The 19,619-nt window shown below is 60.0% G+C and overlaps 1 protein-coding gene across 3 annotated transcripts; it reads right to left on the minus strand.

Moving 5' to 3' along the window:
- Nucleotides 1–2,733: 2,733 nt before the first annotated feature.
- HPN (hepsin) lies at nt 2,734–19,015 on the minus strand. Of its 3 annotated transcripts, XM_077855100.1 has the most exons (13): nt 18,871–19,015; nt 18,280–18,349; nt 12,852–12,953; nt 12,709–12,750; nt 7,917–8,046; nt 7,713–7,835; nt 7,560–7,600; nt 6,941–7,106; nt 6,648–6,838; nt 3,914–4,009; nt 3,584–3,726; nt 3,256–3,420; nt 2,734–3,079 (listed from the first exon to the last, which is right to left on the minus strand). In XM_077855100.1, the coding sequence occupies exons 2-13, from the start codon at nt 18,293–18,295 to the stop codon at nt 3,041–3,043; spliced, it is 1,254 nt and encodes a 417-aa protein (XP_077711226.1). In that variant the 5' UTR covers nt 18,296–18,349; nt 18,871–19,015; the 3' UTR covers nt 2,734–3,040. The 3 variants fall into 3 exon arrangements, with proteins under 3 accessions (XP_077711226.1, XP_077711220.1, XP_077711237.1); XM_077855094.1 differs by lacking the exons at nt 18,280–18,349; nt 18,871–19,015 and adding an exon at nt 17,365–17,962; XM_077855111.1 differs by lacking the exons at nt 18,280–18,349; nt 18,871–19,015 and adding an exon at nt 13,943–14,600.
- Nucleotides 19,016–19,619: the final 604 nt, after the last annotated feature.

The following is a 19,619-nucleotide window of genomic DNA, read 5'->3' on the forward strand; positions in this document are numbered from 1 at the left end:
TTAGGAGGTGGCGTCTGTCTCTCTGCTTTTCTGAGTCTGGGCAGGTTTGTGGCGGCTTCAACCGACCGAGTGGAGCAGGAGGGAGGCCGGGGTGTAAGAAGCAGTGTTTGCCGAGACGCTCACTGGGGCGCCCGAGACACGAGAGACGTCCCAATGTCCTGAGGCAGCCGTGCTCCGAGGCCGGTGAGCTGAGAGCTGGGCCCAGCCTCTGAGCCCCTCCAGCCCAGGCACCAGATATGCGAGGAAAGCAGCTTCCCTGTCCCCGTCTCTGTCCACCGCGTCCCTCTGTCCTTCAGACCTTGGAGCTGAGGACCCGGACATCGCGGAGCAGAGACAAGCAGTCCCTGCGGCTCCCGTCTGACTTTCGGAGCAGGATATTATGACATTATGAGCATAATGAGGTGGTTGCGAATTTACACCCCTAAGATCAGGGTGGTTGGTTAGGCAGCGATGGACGTGGAGCCGCGGCTCACTTGACACCGCGGCATTTCAATGGTATTACTCTTTCTGCAGAAACGAAAATCCGTTTCCCACTTGCACCCCAACTTGAACGTTCACAGTAATTATTTCTGATCATCTCGGTCATTGTGCCGTGATCTGATCCTCACGGTGGCATTTTCCTTGTAAGGTAACTGTTGTGAAAGGCTGTGCATTTCTCCTTGGACTCGCCTGGGAGGACGCCAACCAATTTACCAACCACATGCGGGACTTTCCATTCCGAGCTACATCCAGAAGGTTTTCCTATATTTGCAAGTGAATGTGCAGATGGAAGCACACGCTGCGAACGCAAAGCCCTGCTTTGTTCCGGACATGGTTACGCTCGGTGGGCAAAATACTCCCGGCTGGGAGATGCACACACACCAGTGCCACGGAAGTTAAGAGTTTGGATACTCAGCTTTTCTGAAGACCAAGACCCCAGCAGAACGTGGAAACAATGCTGTATTGTCATCATTGTTCTAATATCTGCGTGGGTCCTTGGGGAGGGGGGCAAGGTAGGGGGGACAGGAGGAGAAACCGAGGCTCACCGTCCCCTGGCAAACACAAGAAACTGGTAAATGGCTGTCGGGTGAGTCACGATCTCCCAACAGCCTCCTTGCCTCCGAACAGCAATAATGGGGGCACAACCCAGAGCGGCCCCACCGGTTGACCTGTTTCCAGTAGATCTGCTATTGGCTTTTAATGCCCAAACATCCTCTAGATCCCTGAGGATAGGGCCGCCTCCCCTCAGGTCTTCCCAGGGCGGACCGTGTCGTGTTTTGTCCCCTGCAGAGCCGAGTCAGGTCTGCTCAGACCACCGCCCTCCTGCCAGGGACAGCTGTGTCCCCTTAGGCCCTCCAGGACATGGTTATACCCATCCAGTGCCCCCACAGTGGGCTGTGTTCTCTCAGAATCCCCGAGCTTCCTAAAACACACGTACAGTTTGTTTTTCAGCTAATTATAAAAGAAAATGTACAGTCACGTCCCCATAACTCCATACATTTCTAACAAAACAATGTGAGTCAAGTCTCAAATGAGCATCTCAGAGACGATGGGTAAGGCCCCACGCAGCCTCATGCAGACATTTGGAAAACCTGCCTGGAGCTTGCAAATGAGACGGGGTGGTGGCGGGGGTGGGGGTGGGGCTGGGGCTGGGGTGCTCCCGAGGTACAAAACGATGGCAGGGATCCTCCAGGCTAACAACTTAGTATCCAGGGAGTGATGTTTGCGGCATTTTCCAAATGCTCTGCTGTTCCAAGGCACTTTCCTGTGCCTCTGAGATTGCTTGGGTGCATGCAGTCGGTGGACATTAAAATGTTTTTATGTTTTTTATTTTTTTAATGTTTATCCCTGGAAGTCATGGGAAACAGGCATCTTCCTGCAGACCAGCTGCTTTTCAGCGGCACTGGGGACTACCCAGGCAGGAATCGCTTCATTTCTCCCGGTTTAGGGGCAGCAGCACCCCCTGGCGGCCCGCAAGCCTCCAGCCCATCTGCAGATGCTCAAGGGAAGAGAGAGGGGGTCCCAAGGGAAGCTGGGACCTGACCCGCAGCCCACATGAAGGAAGGGGGGGGTCTCAGGCCCTGTGAGCGGGGCCTGACACTCCTATTTCCACCCTACAGGGCCCAGTTTCTTGTGTTGGCCTTTGATGAATGTCTTTTTTATTCCCCACTGAGCACCTACATCCCTTTTTTAAGAAAAAAAAAAAAAAAACCCTCCATTTTCCACTGGGGAACCCCCTACGCTGAAGTCATATAGGTCTTGAGGGTCAGTCCCCTAGCCCCACACATCTCGTGCACAGTGATTTGATGACGGAGGAGCATGTGACCCAAATCTGTCCAGTGAGAGCCAGGCCTGAGGCTTTCTTGCTGCAGCTAAAAAGAAACATTTCCTTTTCCACTAAGGCTGCTAAGTGGTCCATGGTATATCAGCCCAGCGTCTGGGTGAGTGGTCTCTGGTTGTAGGGGAGTCTTCTTGCAAATAAAGCTCTTCTCCGTACAAAAGCAGATTTTAGAGAGGAAATGGGGCAATCTTAATGAAAAATATTTGAGCAGCTGGATCCAGCAGTACCTGAAGCCGCATGCTCCAGGGCATTTTCAGTTAAGTGAACCAATTAAATTTTTTTTTCTCTTCAGCCAGTGGGGAATTGGAGAATAATGCTCCCTGCCTGATGTGGGCCAGTCCCTAATTTCTCTCTTCCCTCCCCGACAAATGTCCTCATTGCTGTCCTCATTGTTTGCAAACTCAGAGGCCATGTTAATCAAAACTATCTTTATTATTTAAAGAGCATCCTGTCATCAGGGGCACCTAGATGGGGTCCCTAGATGGCAGAACAATATTTACATGGGGGTCAGGAGGGTGAGTCTCAGGTGGTCCCAGGGCTGAGTGGGCCCGCCACTGTGGAAGGAGGAGCCTTGGAGGGAGGGTATCCTTGGGCCTGTGGGCTCAGCCCAAGAAGAAAAATGTCCCGTTCCGGGGCCCAGGGTGAACCCACCAGGTGGGGCCGGAGCCACCTAGGTGAACTTGGGCCCTGGAGGCGTGCGCATCAAGGACAAGCCACAGGTCAGAGCTGGGTCACCATGCCGCTGGCTTCGGAGTGAGTCTGCGGAAAGACAACTGGGGGCTTCTGAGGTCTGAGAGGCTCCCCCAATCCCACAGCTAACCTCCCCTCCCCAGAAGCCCTTTGAAACCCCTCTGTTCCCTGGGGCGCCCCCTTCTGGCCGGAACGCAGGCCTCCTCCCTCCCGCCCTCTGGCTCCCCTCTGGGCCCCACCATCACCTTTATGGCCTGGAAGATCCACTCCCGGAAGTCACTGACTTTGGTGTAGACACCTGGCTTCTGGGCCAGGGCACAGCCGGTGCCCCAGCTCACGATGCCACACAGCCGCCAACGTGGCGTCCGAGAGATGCTGTCCTCACACACGAAGGGGCCGCCGCTGTCGCCCTGGTGGCGGGGGCAGGGGTGGCCTGGCTGGAAGCCCAGAGGGCATCCGGGAGGCCCTCCTGGATGGCCGGGGGCCCTGAGATAGGGACCCCCCCCCCCCGCCCCCGCTGCCCCGCGCCTCCACCCCCGCCCCGCAGTGGCAGCGCGGGGGCTGCCCACACACCTGGCAGGCATCAATGCCGCCCTCGGGGTAGCCGGCACAGAACATCTTGGGCTTGATCTGGTTCGCGTAGAAGTCGGGGCCGTTGCACAGCTCGTTGCTGATGATGGGGACTCGGGCCTCCTGGAGCACCCCAGCCTGTTGGCCTGGGGGTGTGCGGGCAAGGCTGGCCGAAGCTGGGGGACAGGCGCGGCGCCCCGCCCTGCTGCGGCCCGCCCGGGCTCTCACGGCCCCGGGCCCCCGGACCTGGAAGCGTCCGACCGGCCGGACAGCCCTTCCCAGCCCAGCCCGGTCCCCCGAACGCCGGCGCCGCAGGCAGAGGCCGGGACTCACCGTAGTACTGCGTGTTGCCCCAGCCGGTCACCGTGCAGATCTTGCCGTCCACCAGGGCCTGGCCGGCCGCCGGGAGGCACACGGGCTGGATGTACTCTGCGGGGGACACGGCGCGTCTGCTCAGCCACGGCGGGGGCTGCCACCCTCCGGGGGCTCACCGCGCACCCCCGCCATCCGGAGCTCGGGGCCCATTCACGGGGCGGAAACGAAGCCAAGGCCCTTGTCCCAGAGTCAGTGACAGAGGGAGAACCTGAACCTGCGGGCCTGGCTCCCCAGCCTGCGTTCTTAACCCAGGCCCACAGGCCGCCGCCCCCGCCTAGCAGGCGCTCTGGTAAGACATAGAAAAAGGCATCCCTAGTTTTAGATACTCGGCTTCCGTCTGTCAGAAAATCACTGTGACAGATACCCAGGTGTACCCCAGCAACAGTGAGAATGGCGCCCCTACGGTGGCATGTCCTTGTGCAGTGCCCAACCCACACCGGAGGTCCGGGCAGCTCTGTCTACCGCCTGCTGCTGACTCCACGGGCCTGAGCTCTCAGGTATAAAATGGACAGAATCATCGCTTTCCTCGGAGGTTGTGGTGAGAAATTGGTAAAGCCCTGAGTGGCACGCCTGGCAAATAGGAAGTGCGCCCCTAACTAGTAATAGTAATAAACGATAACGGCGATGACTGCTCATATTAACAGTGCTCACTATGTGCTGGCATCGCTATAAGCTCTTTACTTATACTACCTTCCTTTTTAAAAAAAAAAAAAAAAAAGATTTTTATGGGCAGCCTGGGTAGCTCGGCAGTTTAGCACCACCTTCGGGCCAGGATGTGGTCCTGGAGACCCGGGATCGAGTCTCACATCGGGCTCCCTGCATGGAGCCTGCGTCTCCCTCTGCCTGTGTCTCTGCCTCTCTCTGTGTGTCTTCCATGAGTGAATAAATAAAATATTTTTTAAAAAATATTTTATTTATTTATTTGAGAGAGAGCATTAGCAGGGGGGCAGGAGTAGAGGGAGATGCAGGCTCTCCACTGAGCAGGGAGCCTGATGCAGGGCTTAATCCCAAAACTCCAGGATCATGACCTGAGCCCACGGCAGACGCTTAACCAACTGAGCCACCCAGGTGCTCCTCATCTCACCCTTTTAATCGTCATGATAACCCTAGGAAGTCATTTAATGGATATGGGAAACTGAGGCACAGAGAGGCGAAGCCACACACCCAGGATCACACAGCTGGCAAGTACTTGAATCTGATCCCAAATCCTATGCCCTTACCCTCTCAGCCCCATGCCTCACACCCAAGCCTCCCGCTGGGCTTCCGTGGACACCTCTTACTTCCTTATTTGTAACCCCTCCCTAAAGACAAGGGTTTGTTTCATTTTAAAGAAAAATGTGTATCATCCCCTTCGATGGAAAACCGGTAACACGGATCAGTCAAAAGAAAATAACCATAAAAAGAAGTAGAACGCAAACCTTCCACCGCGTGGGAAAACAGGATCCTAAGAGGACCCCCCACCCGCCACCCCACTTCCCGGGGTGCCGTGGGGGCTTAGTGTGCACAGGCTCGGGGCACGCTGAGAACAGCGCCAGGCACACGGGGGGGGTGTGTGTGTGCAAGTGCTGATGTTCGCAAATCATCACTGGGATAGCATTTTACTGAACCACCTCCTTATTACACTGCTACCCGGAGGCTCACCCCCGTCGTGTTACGACTTCATCGGCCTTGCTTTTATTAGTGCCGCGGTCGCACGGTGACCCAGGGCCTGCTCGCTACCCAAAGGCCGGCGACGCAGAAGCGCCAAAGCCATCCTGGCCCCCGAGGGAGTCCTTCTGACCGAGAGCAAGGAAATGCTCCAGGGACCCGCAGAGGGAATTGCTTCTGATTCCCTCTCGGACTCATTCATAGATGGTAAAAGTTTCCATTTCACGGAACTGGTTTGGTTGTTTGGTAACAGCTTTTCTGAGCCCTAATTCACGCACCAGACAGCTGGCGCCCTGCGAGTGTACAAGTCGATGGTTTTTAGAGGGTTCACAGGTAGAGAGTAAGGTGCTTACCTGGCGATAGGAAGGTGCAACCGTTGGCACCGCCGATTTTAGAACATTTTTATCAACCCCTCAACCCGCAAAAGAAATTCTGTGTTATTTACTTACCACCTCCCAACCTCCCCGTCCCCATCCTCCCCCCTTACCTCTTAGCACCCCTGCCCCCTGGCGACCACTAATCTACTACTTTCTCTCTCCAGATCCCCCAATCCTGGTCATTTCCTATAAATGGAATCGGGTAGTGGCCTCTTGTGTGTGACTTCTTTGGTTCAGCACAACATTTGCAAGGTGTATCCGTTGTGTACACGGGTCAGGACTCCATCATTCCTTCTTATGGCCAGATATTATTCTATTGGGTAGATTTGCCACGTTTTGTTAATTTATTTAAACAGACGTCTGGGTTGCTTCGAACTTTTGACTGTTGTGAATAGAGCTGCCGTGGACATCTGTGTATAAGATTCGGTGTGCACACTGTTTTCATCTCTTCCGGGCATGTACCCCGGGGTGGAACAGCTGGGTCAAAGGGTAACTCTGTGTTTAACTTTTCAAGGAATTGCCAGATGGTTTCCCAAAGCGGCTATACCAGCCATACCTATCGAGTGCACGCCTACTTTGTGTCCCCTCAAGATCGTTTTTCTCATCACCTTGGAGTCCTATGGCTCAGTGCTCTGTCCCTCCAGCCAAGGCTCATCCCCCAGACTTACCTGTGAGGGGCAGGGGGCTGGACAGGTGGACCAGGGCAATGTCATTGCTGTTTTCCTCACTGTTGGGGTCTCGAAAGGGGAGGTAGCCCCCGTGGTAGACTACTGCCTGCACCCCCAGCTGCAGGCCATGGGGTGAGGCCTGGGCCACGGCGCCGGCAAACACTCGCCACCGAGACAGGACCCGGTTCCGCCTACCGGGGAAGAGGAGAGGAGAGTGGCAGCTGCCTGGGCGCAGCCTCTCTCACCTCCCCTGTCCCCTGCCTCTCCCGCTCAGGGCCGTGGGGGACACTCACTCGGGGAAGCAGTGGGCGGCTGTCAGCACCCAGTCTCCTGAGAGCAGGGACCCTCCACAGAGGTGTGCTCCATCGTAGCGAAGACTGACTTGCCACGGCCACCTGCCCAGGCTGGTGTCTTGGCCTCCAACGATGCGATCCACAGGCAGCTTCCTTCGGCCACAATCTGTGGGGGGAGGCGGAGTCAGGGGCGGTGGGAGGGTCTGGAACCTCAGGACACAGCCCCATCCCCGGGGACCTATAGGAACATGGCCTGCTTTAGGGGACTGAGGTGACATGGACCTGCCACCCTGGGAGAGTCAGGGGACACAGCTCCATCCTCATAGAATCTAAGAAGATATGGCCAGTCGTGGTGGTGGAGTGTCTGATGGGATGAGACCCTGACCTGGGGGGTCTCCAGGAGCATGGGCCCACCTAGGGGAGTAAAGAGACACAGTCCCATCCTTGGGACCCTATGGGGACATGGCCCCACCACCCTGGGGTCCCAGAGGACACAGCTCCATCCTTGTAAGATAAGAGGATATGATGGGTGTGGGTGTGGGGAGGAGGGGGCATCCAATAGGACATGGCTCCGCCCTGAGGGGTCCCAGGAAGAAGGTTCTGGGTTTCAGGGTCTCACCTTGGCAGACGGTAGCCAGGAAACGGCCCCTGGGACAGTCACTGGGAGAGAAACAGGGGCAGAGGCAGAAACAAAGGGGAGGCCAGTTAGGACGGGAGGAAGGGCCCCTGGGGAGGGGGCGGGATGGGCGCCCCGGGCCGCGGCCCTCCTCACCACACGGAGATGACCTCGAGCAGCCTCCGGGCCAGCGGCAGCCTCCCCTCGTCCACGCAGAAGAAGCCCGACGTGCCGTTGGCGCCCGCCGTCCGCACGTCCAGCTCCGAGTGGCCCAGGGCCCTGGGCAGGCAGGGGTGAGGCCTGCTCCTCCCGCCCCGCCCGCCCCCCGCCCGTCCGCTCCCCCACCCGGGCCGCCGGTACCTGAGGAAGCCCATCTCCTCGCAGCTCAGGCCCGCCACCCTGGCGTTGGAGCGCGAGGAGCACAGCAGCCGCCACGTGCCCTCCGTGTCGTCGAACACCATGAGCCGGCCGTCGGCAGGGCTGGCCTGCACTGCAGGGCGACAGGACGGCCGCCTGGTCACCTCCCCGCCGCGCCCCGGGGCAGGGGGCCAGGCCTGAGGCTCCACGCGGGGCCCATCGGAGCGCCAGGTGCACCTGCTGGGGGCGGGACCCCGGGGACCTCGCGGCGGGCCCTCCGCAGGGACATCGGACATCGGACGAGACGAAAGCGGTTTCACCCGCGCTCCCAGGAGGACGGCGTGTGAGGCTGGAGCCACCGGGGACCATCTTTGCCCCCATGAGGGGAAATAAGCCAACGTGGAGGAAAGCCAAGAGATGCCTGCCCCTTGATGGAGCCAGGCTCAAAAGCCCCCCAGAATTGTTGGATACGTGAGCCAATCGTTTCCCTTTTTTGTTTAACCGGTTTATTTTCTCCTTTTGTCTTAGGCAGCCCGAAGACCCTGGACTAACAGACTCATCAGTTTGCCAAAGTATTCAGATGCCCTAGAAACTTTTATAAAGGAAGAGAAAAGAAGAAAAAGAAAGAAGGAAGGAAGGAAGGAAGGAAGGAAAGAAAGAAAGAAAGAAAGAAAGAAAGAAAGAAAGAAAGAAAGAAAGAAAGAAAAAAGAAAAGAAAGAAAATAAAGAAAGAAAGAAAATAAAGAAAGAAGGAAGGAAAGAAAGAAAAAGAAGAAAGAGAGAAAGAAAGAACGAACGAACGATCTTTTCTGCAGGACTTATCCGAGCCTTGAATACGCTAAAGTGCAATTCTCTGAGCTGAGGATATAGTATTCATTCATTCACTCATTCGTTCATTCACTCACTCGGATAAGCGTTAACTAGACATCGATACCCCATACCCAGCCCTGTGTGAGGTGATGCTGGAGGCAGCAAGAGGATCAAGCCACCCCCTTAGCCCCTCACTGGCTGCTCCCCACCGGTGGCCAGAGGACCCCTTCCCACACCCCAGCCCTATTTATTTACATTTACCACTCAGGATGCGCCAGGCTCTATTTTGGGCAATGAAACCGATCACCACAGCAATAAACAAATCAGACACAACCCTCCGCCCTGCGGAACTCAAGGGCCAGCAGGTGAGATGGGTAACGAAGGGGACAAGTAAGCAAAATAGACGGTGTGTCCAAAAAAAAGGAGCCAGGGAGACAAACCTAGCTTGACCGGCATGGGGGAGAACTTGCCATTTCCCATGGGCGGGCAGGGAAGGCTTCGCTGAGAAGGCGGCGGGGGCGGGGGGGGGGTGTGTGAACAGAGATCTGAAGCGGGGGAGAGAGTCGTGAAGGTAGGTGAGGGAACAGAGAACTAGGCCACGGGAACTGCAGGTGCAGAGACGCCCGGGCTGCTGGCGTCCGGGAGGAGGAGCACGGAGGCCCGAGCGGAGGGAGCCGGGGCCAGATGAGCCGGGAGGGGGCCAGGTCCACACCAGGACTTTGCCTCTCCCCGGAGCGAGGTGCGAGGTGCGGCCAAGGGAGGCTCTGAGCCAGCAGGGCCCTGACCCTCTGGCTGCAGGCCCCGGGGAGCCGACTGCAGGGGGCCCAGGGAGGCACGATGGAGGCCCCGCCAGGGCTGGGGCAGCGGGGGCGGTGAGAATTGAGACTCTGGAGAGATTTTGCGGGTCGAGCTGACAGTCTGGATGGGGCCATAAAGGAAAGAGAGGAATCAAGGACAAGTCCACACACGGTGTTTGGCCCGAACACAGAAGGATGGAGCCCCGTGGAGCAGGAGGGGGGAGGGAGGAGCGGGAGGTTTGGGGAAAGGCCAGCTGCAGCCCCTCGGTCCTATTCCCCTGAGCCTCCTGCATGGCTGGCGCCCCAGAGCACATTCCTCTTAGGAGGAAGCTGACCAGGCCACACCCGCGCTGAGCGGTCTTCCCTCGGCGCACAGATCTGGGGGGACAGGGGAGGCAGGAGGTCTAGGGAATCTGCTGTGTGTCCCACCCCCTGCCTCGAGTTCTCCCCGCCTTGCGCCACCCCGAGGCCAGGCCATCCCCGTTCTGATCAGAGGAAGGAGCCCGAAGCTCGACAGGTGGGGTGACTTGCCCAACATCACCAAGCGAGTGAGAAGCAGAGAGGACTTGCGCTGAGGCCTGCGCGCTCCAGACCCCAAGCTCTGCGTGGGGGCCCCGGGACAGCCTCTGGGGTGACTTCCGCTAACCTGCAGCTGACTGCTTCCTGGCTGCCTCACCTCCATCACAGCCCCCCCAACCCTCGCCCCCGATTTCCAAGACCAAGACTTGCGGTTTGAAACTGGGGGTGAAGAGCTCCCAAGTATTCCCAATAGGGTGAGATTTTAGGGGGAAAAAGGATCACTCTATGGATATGTGTTGGGGGAGGGAGGGGCACAGGGTATCAAATGCCCCCCCATTATTTTTAAAGGCACATTCTCACCCACTGAGAGAGGCACCCACTTTAAAGGCACCATTCTCTGCCTCTGTTTCTCACCTTTCAACTCTTTATTCTTGTTTGTATAATTTGCACACACACATGCAATAATAATACTGTGTTCTGGGTCACCTGGTTTGCTTACTAAATTGTCTGATATATTTAGAGGTGTGAAAAGTCCCAGAAAAAATTGAGGTGGGGATATAGTTTGGGGGCTGTTTTTGTTTGGTAATTTCCCAACAGTTTTGGAAAACCCAAGCAGAACTGAAGGGCAGCACTGCTGGCGTTGGCCGGAGCAGAGTCTGATTCACGGCCTAGTTACTGTCTAGCTGGAGGCCAAGGACAGGTTAGCTCGTCTCGGCGACCTGCCTGTGCTTGTTGGTTGAGCAAAGACTTCCCGAGCACCCACATGTGGGACACCGTCTGGGGGCAGCAAACGAAGTGGCCCCGCCCTCCTAAAATTCACCCGACGTAAGGTGTGAGGATTCTTACCCCGGCAACGGGCATGGCCATGTGGTGGGGGGGAGCATGGGGCCTAGGGGTGCAAGAAGGCCTTGCTCAGGAGAGTTAAAGCCTGAAGGTGGTGAGACCCCAAAGCGACACTTGCCAAGTGTCTGGGAGCCAAGCAGTGCCTCATCTCTCATTCTCCCCCCGCCCCCCGCAGCTCACGGGTGAGGATGTTGGGACCCGGAGAGGCAGGACTGGGATGAGGCCGCAGAGCTCAGCAGTGACAGTGCAGAACTTCCAAACCGCTTCTGGGCGTGAGCGGGAAAGAGGTGCTAAGCAAAGACGGGGTGGGGGTGGGGGTGGGGGTCAGGAGGGCCCTTGGAGGGCATGAGCACGGCCCACAGGCTGGACCCCAGAGGGCGCCCGCAGCAAGCCCGAGGAGAGGGCAGAAGAGGGGTCTGCACCCAGGTTGCCTGGAGCCTGCAGGGGTGGGGGGGATTTTAGCCCAGGGGTAGTGGGGAGCGACGGAGCGGCTTTTCCAGGGTGTGACCCCCCCCAAGCTCCCTGGCCTGTGCCCGCCACTTCCGCAGCCCCTGATGTTGGGCAAGTCACTTCACTTCACTGGGCTTTCAGTGTCCCCCGTCTGCCAAACGGGGGTGATGAGGACAGGTCCGAATTCGCAGGGTTCTGGAGCCAAGGGCACAGCGCGGGCCCGGCAGGTGGCAGCCGTCGCGAAGGCAAGTGGCTTGGCCGTTTCTTGAGAAACAGCAGAGTGTAGCGTTCTGCAGAGATCGAGGCGGCCTGGGTTCGGATCCCAGAGCACCGCCTACTGGCTCTGACACCTGCGGCCGGTCGCCGGGCCTCTCTGCCTCAGTCTCCCCGTGTTAAAATGGGCTTTTGGGAGGGTTTAATGAACCGAAACCGGAGAGGCCCGAGGCCTGCGCCTGGCACCTGTAAATGCTCTGAGTGCCGGGATGGTGACCAGCGCTGATGGAGGCTTCCTTGTCTGGATTTTCATTTCTTAGCGCGAGCTGAGTCCTTTAGGGAATTGGAGGAGGCTCCTGGGAGTGAGAAACACATCCCCTCACCCAGCTCCCCCTTTCTTCCCGCTGCGCTGGGCCTGCAGCTGGGGGCTGGGGCCCGGGAAAATTCATCCATTCATTCCACATTTAGTTTCCGCATCTATTATTAGCGTGGCCGTTCATTCTCAGCTGCGAGCAGACCCAGCTCCGCCGCCCGTCTGGCAGCTATTCCCGGCCTCCTCACCTCCCAGCCGCGTGTCCTCTCTGGTCTCACTTTTCCACATCTGTAGATGGGGGTCGTAGCCGCAGCCGCCCCCCACCCCCGGAGAACTAGAAGGGGTCGCCGAACTCATACGGCAGCTCGCCAATAGGTTCTGACCATGCCTCCCGGTAGGGGACACGTGTTTACATTTTACGACCTAGCCCTGAATGAGCAAACCAAAGCATGGCCCCGAGCCTCAGTTTCCCCATCTGTAAAATGGAGAGAGCAACAGCGCGGCTCGCGCGGAACCGGAACGAAAGGTTAACACCACGTTTTCGCCCCAAAGGAGATGCGCTGCGGTCATTTCTAATCTAGGCTCCTTCGTGCTTTTTAAAATGTGGTTTTTGACTCCCTGACTTATGAACTTCATGAGGCCCTGATGCGGGGGTTGGGGGGAGTGCATTTATAGTCTAGAAAATACTAGAATGGCCGGCGGCACGGAGCAGGTGCTCAGTCCCTGGGCGCTCCAACCACTGGCGCGTCGGCCCCTGCCCGCGCAGCCGCTCAGAAATCGTCCCTTGAGCCCCCACCGGCTACAGGTTTCCTCCAGGGCTCCCCCGAGGCTCCCGGCCCCCTTTACTCACCCGGATACAGCGGCTCCTGATCACTCTTGAGTAGGAAGGTCACTGCAGAGAAGGCAGACAGGTGAGGGCAGGCGGGCAGGCAGGGGGCTGCGGGGGGCGGGGGGGCGGGCAGGGGAGGGTAGAGGCGCAGGGGCCACTCTCACCAATGGCCCAGGACGCTGCCCCGATGCCTGTCAGGAGCAGCAGGGTCCCTGCAGTGAGAGCTGCCACCTTGGGTCCGGAACAGCATGGCACAGTCCGGGCACCTGCAACAGACACCATGCCAGGGCCACTGCCAGGCCTGTCCTCGTCACCGCCACGTCGGGGCACTGGGGCCAGCCGTGCCCTGCCCCCCAGGGCTACCGTGGCCCGGTTTCTCAGGCCCAGGGTTGGCAGGGCCGTCCCTCCCCTACTGTGCGGGCGACCAGGTGTCCGGCTCCCGGAGCCTTCCTGCTGGGCAGGGGCGTGGCTGGGACTGCTGCCACCTGCCCGCCCGCATGCCTGGCTTGCGGCCTTTCTCTTCCCGGGGACACTGCACTTCGCTATGTCCTTGTCCCGTTGCACCATCTCTTCTTGAACCTCTCATTTCCACTAACTCAGAGGCTCTGGGAGCCTCTCAGGGGCCGCGACCCCTGACCTTTGCCTTCCTGGCAGCTCACTTCCCTGCTGTTCGGGGTGTCCTCACCACTCTGTCACTCTCTTTCTCTGTTGCTCTACTTCCTCTGTCCCTGGGCATCCATTCCCCCCCCTACCCACCCCCTACCCGCCGCAAGACCCAGCTCCGAGGTCAAATGTGCCCCCTGGATGTTAAGGACCCAAATTTGAAAATTGGCCAGCCTCACTTAAAAATAGTGGCCTTAGCCCTCCCGAACCTGGGACCTTGGGCAGGTGGCATCAGCTCTTTGAACCTTAGCTTTCTTGTCTGTTTAATGGGCATCCACCCCACACTCACCTCTAAAAAGACTACTTTAAGGTTCTCTTACATCCTAATAGCCAAACTCTTATCACAGGCTTGTTCTCCCAAGCACAGTCCTCATTTGGGGGAAGGATTCCCATTTTTTGGCCAGGGAATCCTAAGGCTCAGAGAAGGAGAGTCACATGCTCCTGGCGGTGATTCAGCCAGCAGGAGGCAGTGCTGAGCCCTGGACCCGGGGACACGCGCGCTGGGACCCACACATAGGAGCACATAGAGGCCCTGCTCCCTCTCCTTGTCATAATGCCTGGCAGGGAGCAAGTTCTCAAGAAGTGCTTTTACATCATGAGAGCTGGGTGCTCCTGGGCTATACCCCTCGCCTCTCTGGGCCTCAGTGTCCTCCTTGGTAAAATGGAGCTTTGTTCCCTCGTTGTCCTGCTGAGCAGCTGCTGTCCCTGGCACTGTACTAGGCTCAGAAGACACAGCCCAAGACAGATGAGATGCGGGCGCTCCGGGGCTCGCATTCTCACACGTGTAAGTTTGAGGGGAAAACATAAACAAGTAAACACACTTGATCGTTTCCAGGTGGTGGCAAAGCCTATGAAGAAAATAATGCAGGTCGGGGGCAGCAGGTGGCTTCTGTGGAGCGCTGAGGGGAGGCCTCCCCAGGAAGTGGCTTTTGAGCTGAACCCTGAAGGGTGAGAGCAGCCGTGCAAAGATCTCAAGGAGGAGCACTGAGGGCAGAGGGAACAGCACGGGCAAAGGCCCGGGGGCAAGGATAAGCATGATCTGTTTGAGAGAGAGAGAGAGACCACTGATGCGGCCAGAAGGGCATGAGTTTGGGGAAGGTGGGAAGGTAGGGACCTGGGCTGGGATCTGCTAGGGAGGCCGGGTGGCCTGAAGGGAAGGGGATTTTTATGCCCAGGGCCACAGGGGTCCCGGGGACTGAAAGCCAACCCCTTGATAAGGGTCTGTGGGAGAGCCAAGGAAGAAGGGCTCCTAGGAGCCTTCAGCTGGGCCTGGCGTGCCCCCGACTGCCCCCTGGCACCTGCGCGGCCTCTGCAGGGCGGCAGGAGTCCGAGCGCTCCCACCTGCGTCTGGCACCACAGCTGGTGGGCACAGGGCCAGACCGGCACCCTGAATGGAGCAGGACCTGGCCCAGGATCTTCCTGGGACGGCCACTGTCTGGGCGACTTAAGAATTTGAGAGGCCAGCAGTTCTCGGCAAGGCATGAGAAAACAAACACACCCTCCCTCCAAAGAGGCCGCAGGGGCCCAGGCCAGGCCGGGCCTCCGCCCTCCTGCCAACTGTGCCCCAAGCCATCTTCCTGGTTTCAGGTGTTGGCTCCTGCAGCCATCAGGCTGGTCCTGGTCCCTTTGTTTTCAGGTGTGCCTGCCAGGGCTTTGGGCCACCCGGAGCCCACCCAGCCTAGGGGCGTCGGCCTGCGTGCTGGGGTGGCAAGCACTGCCACTCCGTGTCTCTTGGGGTGAGAAGGACCTCCTTCCACGGCCTCTGGATCTGGGGGCTTCGGGCAACCCCAAAACAGGTGCCCTGGTAGGACAGGAAGTGTTCTCACTCTGGGTCCTCCGGCGTGAGAGGCATCCTCACTGCACGCCTTTCCCGAGGCCAGAAGTGTCCCCACGGTGGGGACAGCATCCTTGCCGCGATTCCCGGGGAGCAGCCTGCCCAGCTTCTCCCCAAGGCTCCTCAAGGGCACCAGGCTGCCCTGACCTTAGGTGTTCTGTCCGCACCACCCGGCTGCAAACCTCTCAGAGGTGACACCTTTGGCTCCTTGTCTCTGAAACCCCGGTCAGTCAATAGCTCAGGGCTCAGCCCTCGTCGTACCCAACCCCAGCTTCCTGAAGACACTCTCTGCTTCGGCCTCTGGGACAGCACATGCGTCCGATTTTCCTTCTGCCTCTCCATCCACTGACCCTCTTCCCACTCCCTGAAACCTGGAGTTCGTAGGGTGGGACGTGGCCTCCTCCCCCACATGCCCCCTGCTCCCACGCCTGTCTCACACACCTCCACAGCCTCAGTTTCCATTTTCTGCCCTGCAGCCTCATAGATGCCTCTCCCTGGAATCCTCTGGGTCCTTCGCATTCCCCAGGTCCTATACTGGCCTCAACGTCCCCCCCGCCGAATCCCCAGATTCCATCTCAGAGGCCCTCATCCTCCGGACTGTCCCCTCTCTGCAGGACACCTCCCCACAACCACAGCTTGCCAGCCCCCCCAGCCTGCAGGCCTCCTGAGCACCTCCTGTCCACCCTCTCCTTGCCCACACCCAGCCCCACCCAAGCCCAGGACTCAGCCTCCCCTCTGGTCCAGCCTCCACAGGGAAGCTTGAGGATCTTCCTAAACACCAAATCCACCCTGTCCCTTCTTTACCTAGACCCCTCCATGACTCCCGGTGTCCCCAAGACAGAGTCTAAGGCCCCCAGCCCTGGGGTGTCAGCTTTTCTAGGATATAAGCAGGGCCGTTAGAGACCTGGGGGTTGGACCTATGTTTCCCTGAATTCCCAGACAGCCTTGAGGGTCCCGATCGGACACCTGATGGTGCTTCCAAAAAGCAACCCAAACCACCACCGGACTTGTAAACCACCAGTCAGAACCAGAGAAACAAAGAATGACCACCGCCACCTGGTGGAGACACCCGGCACTGCCAGGGCACCACAGGCCCGCCACCAAAAACAGTCCTGGACGCCTCGCTCCCCTGGGCACTCTCAGCTTCCCACAGGACCCCCGGGAACACCCGCAGTATCCGCGGGCCTCTGCACACCTGGCAGCCCTGCTTTATGCACGCTCTTCCCTCTGCCTGGCTACCCGTTCCCTGCTCACCTTGAGTGCCAACCCAGGGGTCACCCCCTCTGATCCCAAGTCCTCCGGGGAGCACCAAGAACCTTGCCCTGGGCACACTTCAAAGCCACCACCAACGGCAGCCGCGGCTCTCGGGGGGGGGGGGGGGGGTGAGAAGGAAGGTAACGTTGTGGCCATCCTCGGTTTACCGCTGAGGAGAGGAGGCCCAGAGAGGGGCCGCCACCTGCCCCTGGTCACCCGGCAAGTTGGCACAGCACCAGAAGCTTTCGGTATCTGGGTCCAGGTCTGATCGCTGGCTCCAGCCCCGGCAGCAGGACGCGGCCAGAGAACCGGGCCGAGCCGCCTGGGGATGCGGGGCACCCCCCTCGGCCTCATTCCCTCCACTCCCAGACCAGCTCTGGCCATCCTTCGGGCCACGACCCGCTTTTCTCCCCGGTTCATTCGCGCGTGGCCCCCGGCCGCGGAGGCTTCCCTCAGTCCGCTCCAGGAGGAAAATCGTCCGTCCCTAAGTTTCCAGGCTCTGGACCCACCTGCTCGGCAAGGGCAGTGCTCGCTCCTGAGCCACGGGGGGCGGGCGGGGCAGGGTGCTGGGTTTGCTCTGGGCCATGGCTGGGCTTGCTAACTGCTGAGACCCCAGGGGGCCAGTCATCCCCACTGATCTTTCCGGCCAAACACCCAGCTCTCCCTGCCGACCATGCCCTTTAAATCCTCAGCCACCCGGAGGTGTGTATTCACCCCACCTCCGTCTTACAGACGAAAACTTGAGGCCCAGAGAGGGGAAGCTGCTTGCCCAGGGCTGCCCAGCTCGACACTGCTACCACCTGGAACTGAACCCAGCTAGCCTGGTTCCAGGAAGAAGAGAGGGAGCCAGCCCCCGCTGGAGAGGGCAGGAGGGAAAGGCTGCCCCCCGCTCAGGCCCCTCCAGCTGGCTCCCAGGGAGCCCCTACCAGGGCCTGCCCAGAGCCCTTCCGTGCCAGCCACTCGGGCAGGGGCTTTCTCTCCTTGTTCCTGGAGTGGTTTCTCTGCGGTCTCTCCCCTCTCCATCCATCCTGGCCGAGTCCAAAGTCCTCCCTCTGCTCTTTTGCCCGCAGTGTGGAGAGATGGGAGGAGGGTCTAGGATCGGTGGGGGTCTTGGGGCCCCTAGACACCAAGCTGGCCGACCTCTGTCATGACAGCTCTGGTTCACAGCGTGGGTTTTACATGCTAAGCCCCACACTGGTGCCCTGTGTGCGTTCTGTGCTCCCAGCAACCCCTGTCAGTAGCTAGGCAGGTAGCATGAGGACCCATGCTGGACCCCGGGGGGAAACTGAAACCCAGAGAAAGGACGTCACTTATACAAGATCACACAGCCAAAAAGTGGCAGAAGCAGATTCAAATACAGGCCTGTGCGTTCAGCTCGAGTCTGTGTCCAGAACCGTGGTCGCTGGTCTTCCCACCTTAGCTCCAGGTGGGGGACAGGGTTAGCTGAGGAGTCACTGGGTGTGAGGGGAAACTGAGGCAAGGAGCCAGGAAGGTCATACGGGATAGCAGGAAGGCAAGTGGTGGCACAGCCCCACAGAAGATTTGGTTAATAGTTAATCAGGCAGAGGAGACTGTAGAAGGGGGTGGGGATGGCCCCGAGGGGTGCCAGAGAGAGGGGGCTCTCAGGGGGCAGAGGGCTGGGAGCAGAGCACAGAGGGAGGGGCGCCAGGCAGAGCCCAAGTCGGGAGGGACTCAGGGGAAAGAAGCTGAAAAAAACCTCAGCTTTAGGTAATTGAAAATAAAATCGCTCTGTTACAAAAGAGCAATAGCGATCAGATTCTGCGCGAAGGCGATTATCCTCGGGGCACCAATGGTTCGTCCTAAACTACTAGGGGACTCACCCTCCTTCTCCGCCATGTCACGGCCTCTTGTTAATGATTCCCCGGCTGACCTCCCGGGCCGGGGTGGGACCTGTGGGGAGACGGACAGAGAGGCAGGGCCTGGGGGAGCCGAGCCCAGCCCCGGTGCCCCCCGGCCCCGGCGCCCATCCAGGGAGGCTGCAGGGACTGGGCCCCGGCCAGAGCACGCCGTGATCACGGACGCAGACCGGGCTGGGTTCAAGGATGGGGTCAGTGTCCGACCAGCAGCCAGGGGAACGCCTGGATTCGCAGCGTGGGGGGCCCCCTGCCTGGGCCTGGGGGAGCAGAGAGATCCCGGCGGCCAGGACCCCTGGGGAGAGGGATCTGGGGGCTCCAACCCCCGGGTGTGTGGGAGGAGGGGCGGAGGGGCCCAGAGTCTGGGGTCTGAGCGGGGAGGTGACCCAATCTCTGAGTCTGAGGCAGGGGGGCTGGAACTCCCAGGTCCTGGGGGAGAGAGGTCGAGAGCCCCCCTCCTGGGTCTCGGGGAAGCCCTCTCTGGGGAGCTGGGCATTAGGTGGGGTGGGGGTGACGGGACCCTTGCCCTGGGCCTGGAAGGCAGGGCCCGGTGCTTACCCTGGGGTCCGGCAGGTGGGGGCGGAGCTGAGATAGTGCCCTCTCCGGGTCAGTCTCCAGGCCTGGGCGGGAGCATGGTGGCCCCGCGGCGGTGGCCCGGAGGCAGAGGCGGCGGCGTGGGGCCTGCTAGGCCTGGCGGCCTCACCTGAGGAGGAGGGGGCCGGGCGGAGGCGGGGGAAGGGGCGGGGAGGGGCAGGGCCACGGCCGGGGCGCCGGAGGCCACCTGGCTGGCGGGGCGGGATCGCGGCGGGCGGGTGGGGGCCCAGGTGTGCGCAGGGTGGGTCTGGGCAGCCCGCGCAGCCGGGGGTGCTCAGCACCCAAGGGCGGGCCTTCGGGCCTGCAGGGAGTCGGGGACCGCCGCCCCACGCCCCACCGGCCCCTGCCGTCCCCCCACCCGGCCCAGCCCAGGCCCGACCCCCTCCCTGTGCCCCGGGCCCCTCGGACGCCCTGCCCGGTACCGCCGCCCCGTCCAGCTCGCGAGCCAGGCGGTCCCGGTCCCGCGGGCCCTGGCCCCGGACCCCCCTCCCCCAACTCCGGCCCAGCCTCTGCCCCTTCCCCTCCCCCAGCTGCCTTCCTACAAGTCACGGGGGCTGGTTTGCTTTGGCAGCGACTGGCCGCAGCGGTGACCTCTGGAGCCTGGAAGCCGCACACGGCGAGGGGGGGCGGGGGGGGGGGTTGGCCCGGAAAAGGCAGCAGGGCGTGCTGAGGTCCAGGCCAAGGGGCCGGAAGCGGCCGGGCAGATACACGCT

Source organism: Canis aureus, chromosome 1 (assembly GCF_053574225.1).
Source record: "Canis aureus isolate CA01 chromosome 1, VMU_Caureus_v.1.0, whole genome shotgun sequence".
NCBI lineage: Eukaryota > Metazoa > Chordata > Mammalia > Carnivora > Canidae > Canis > Canis aureus.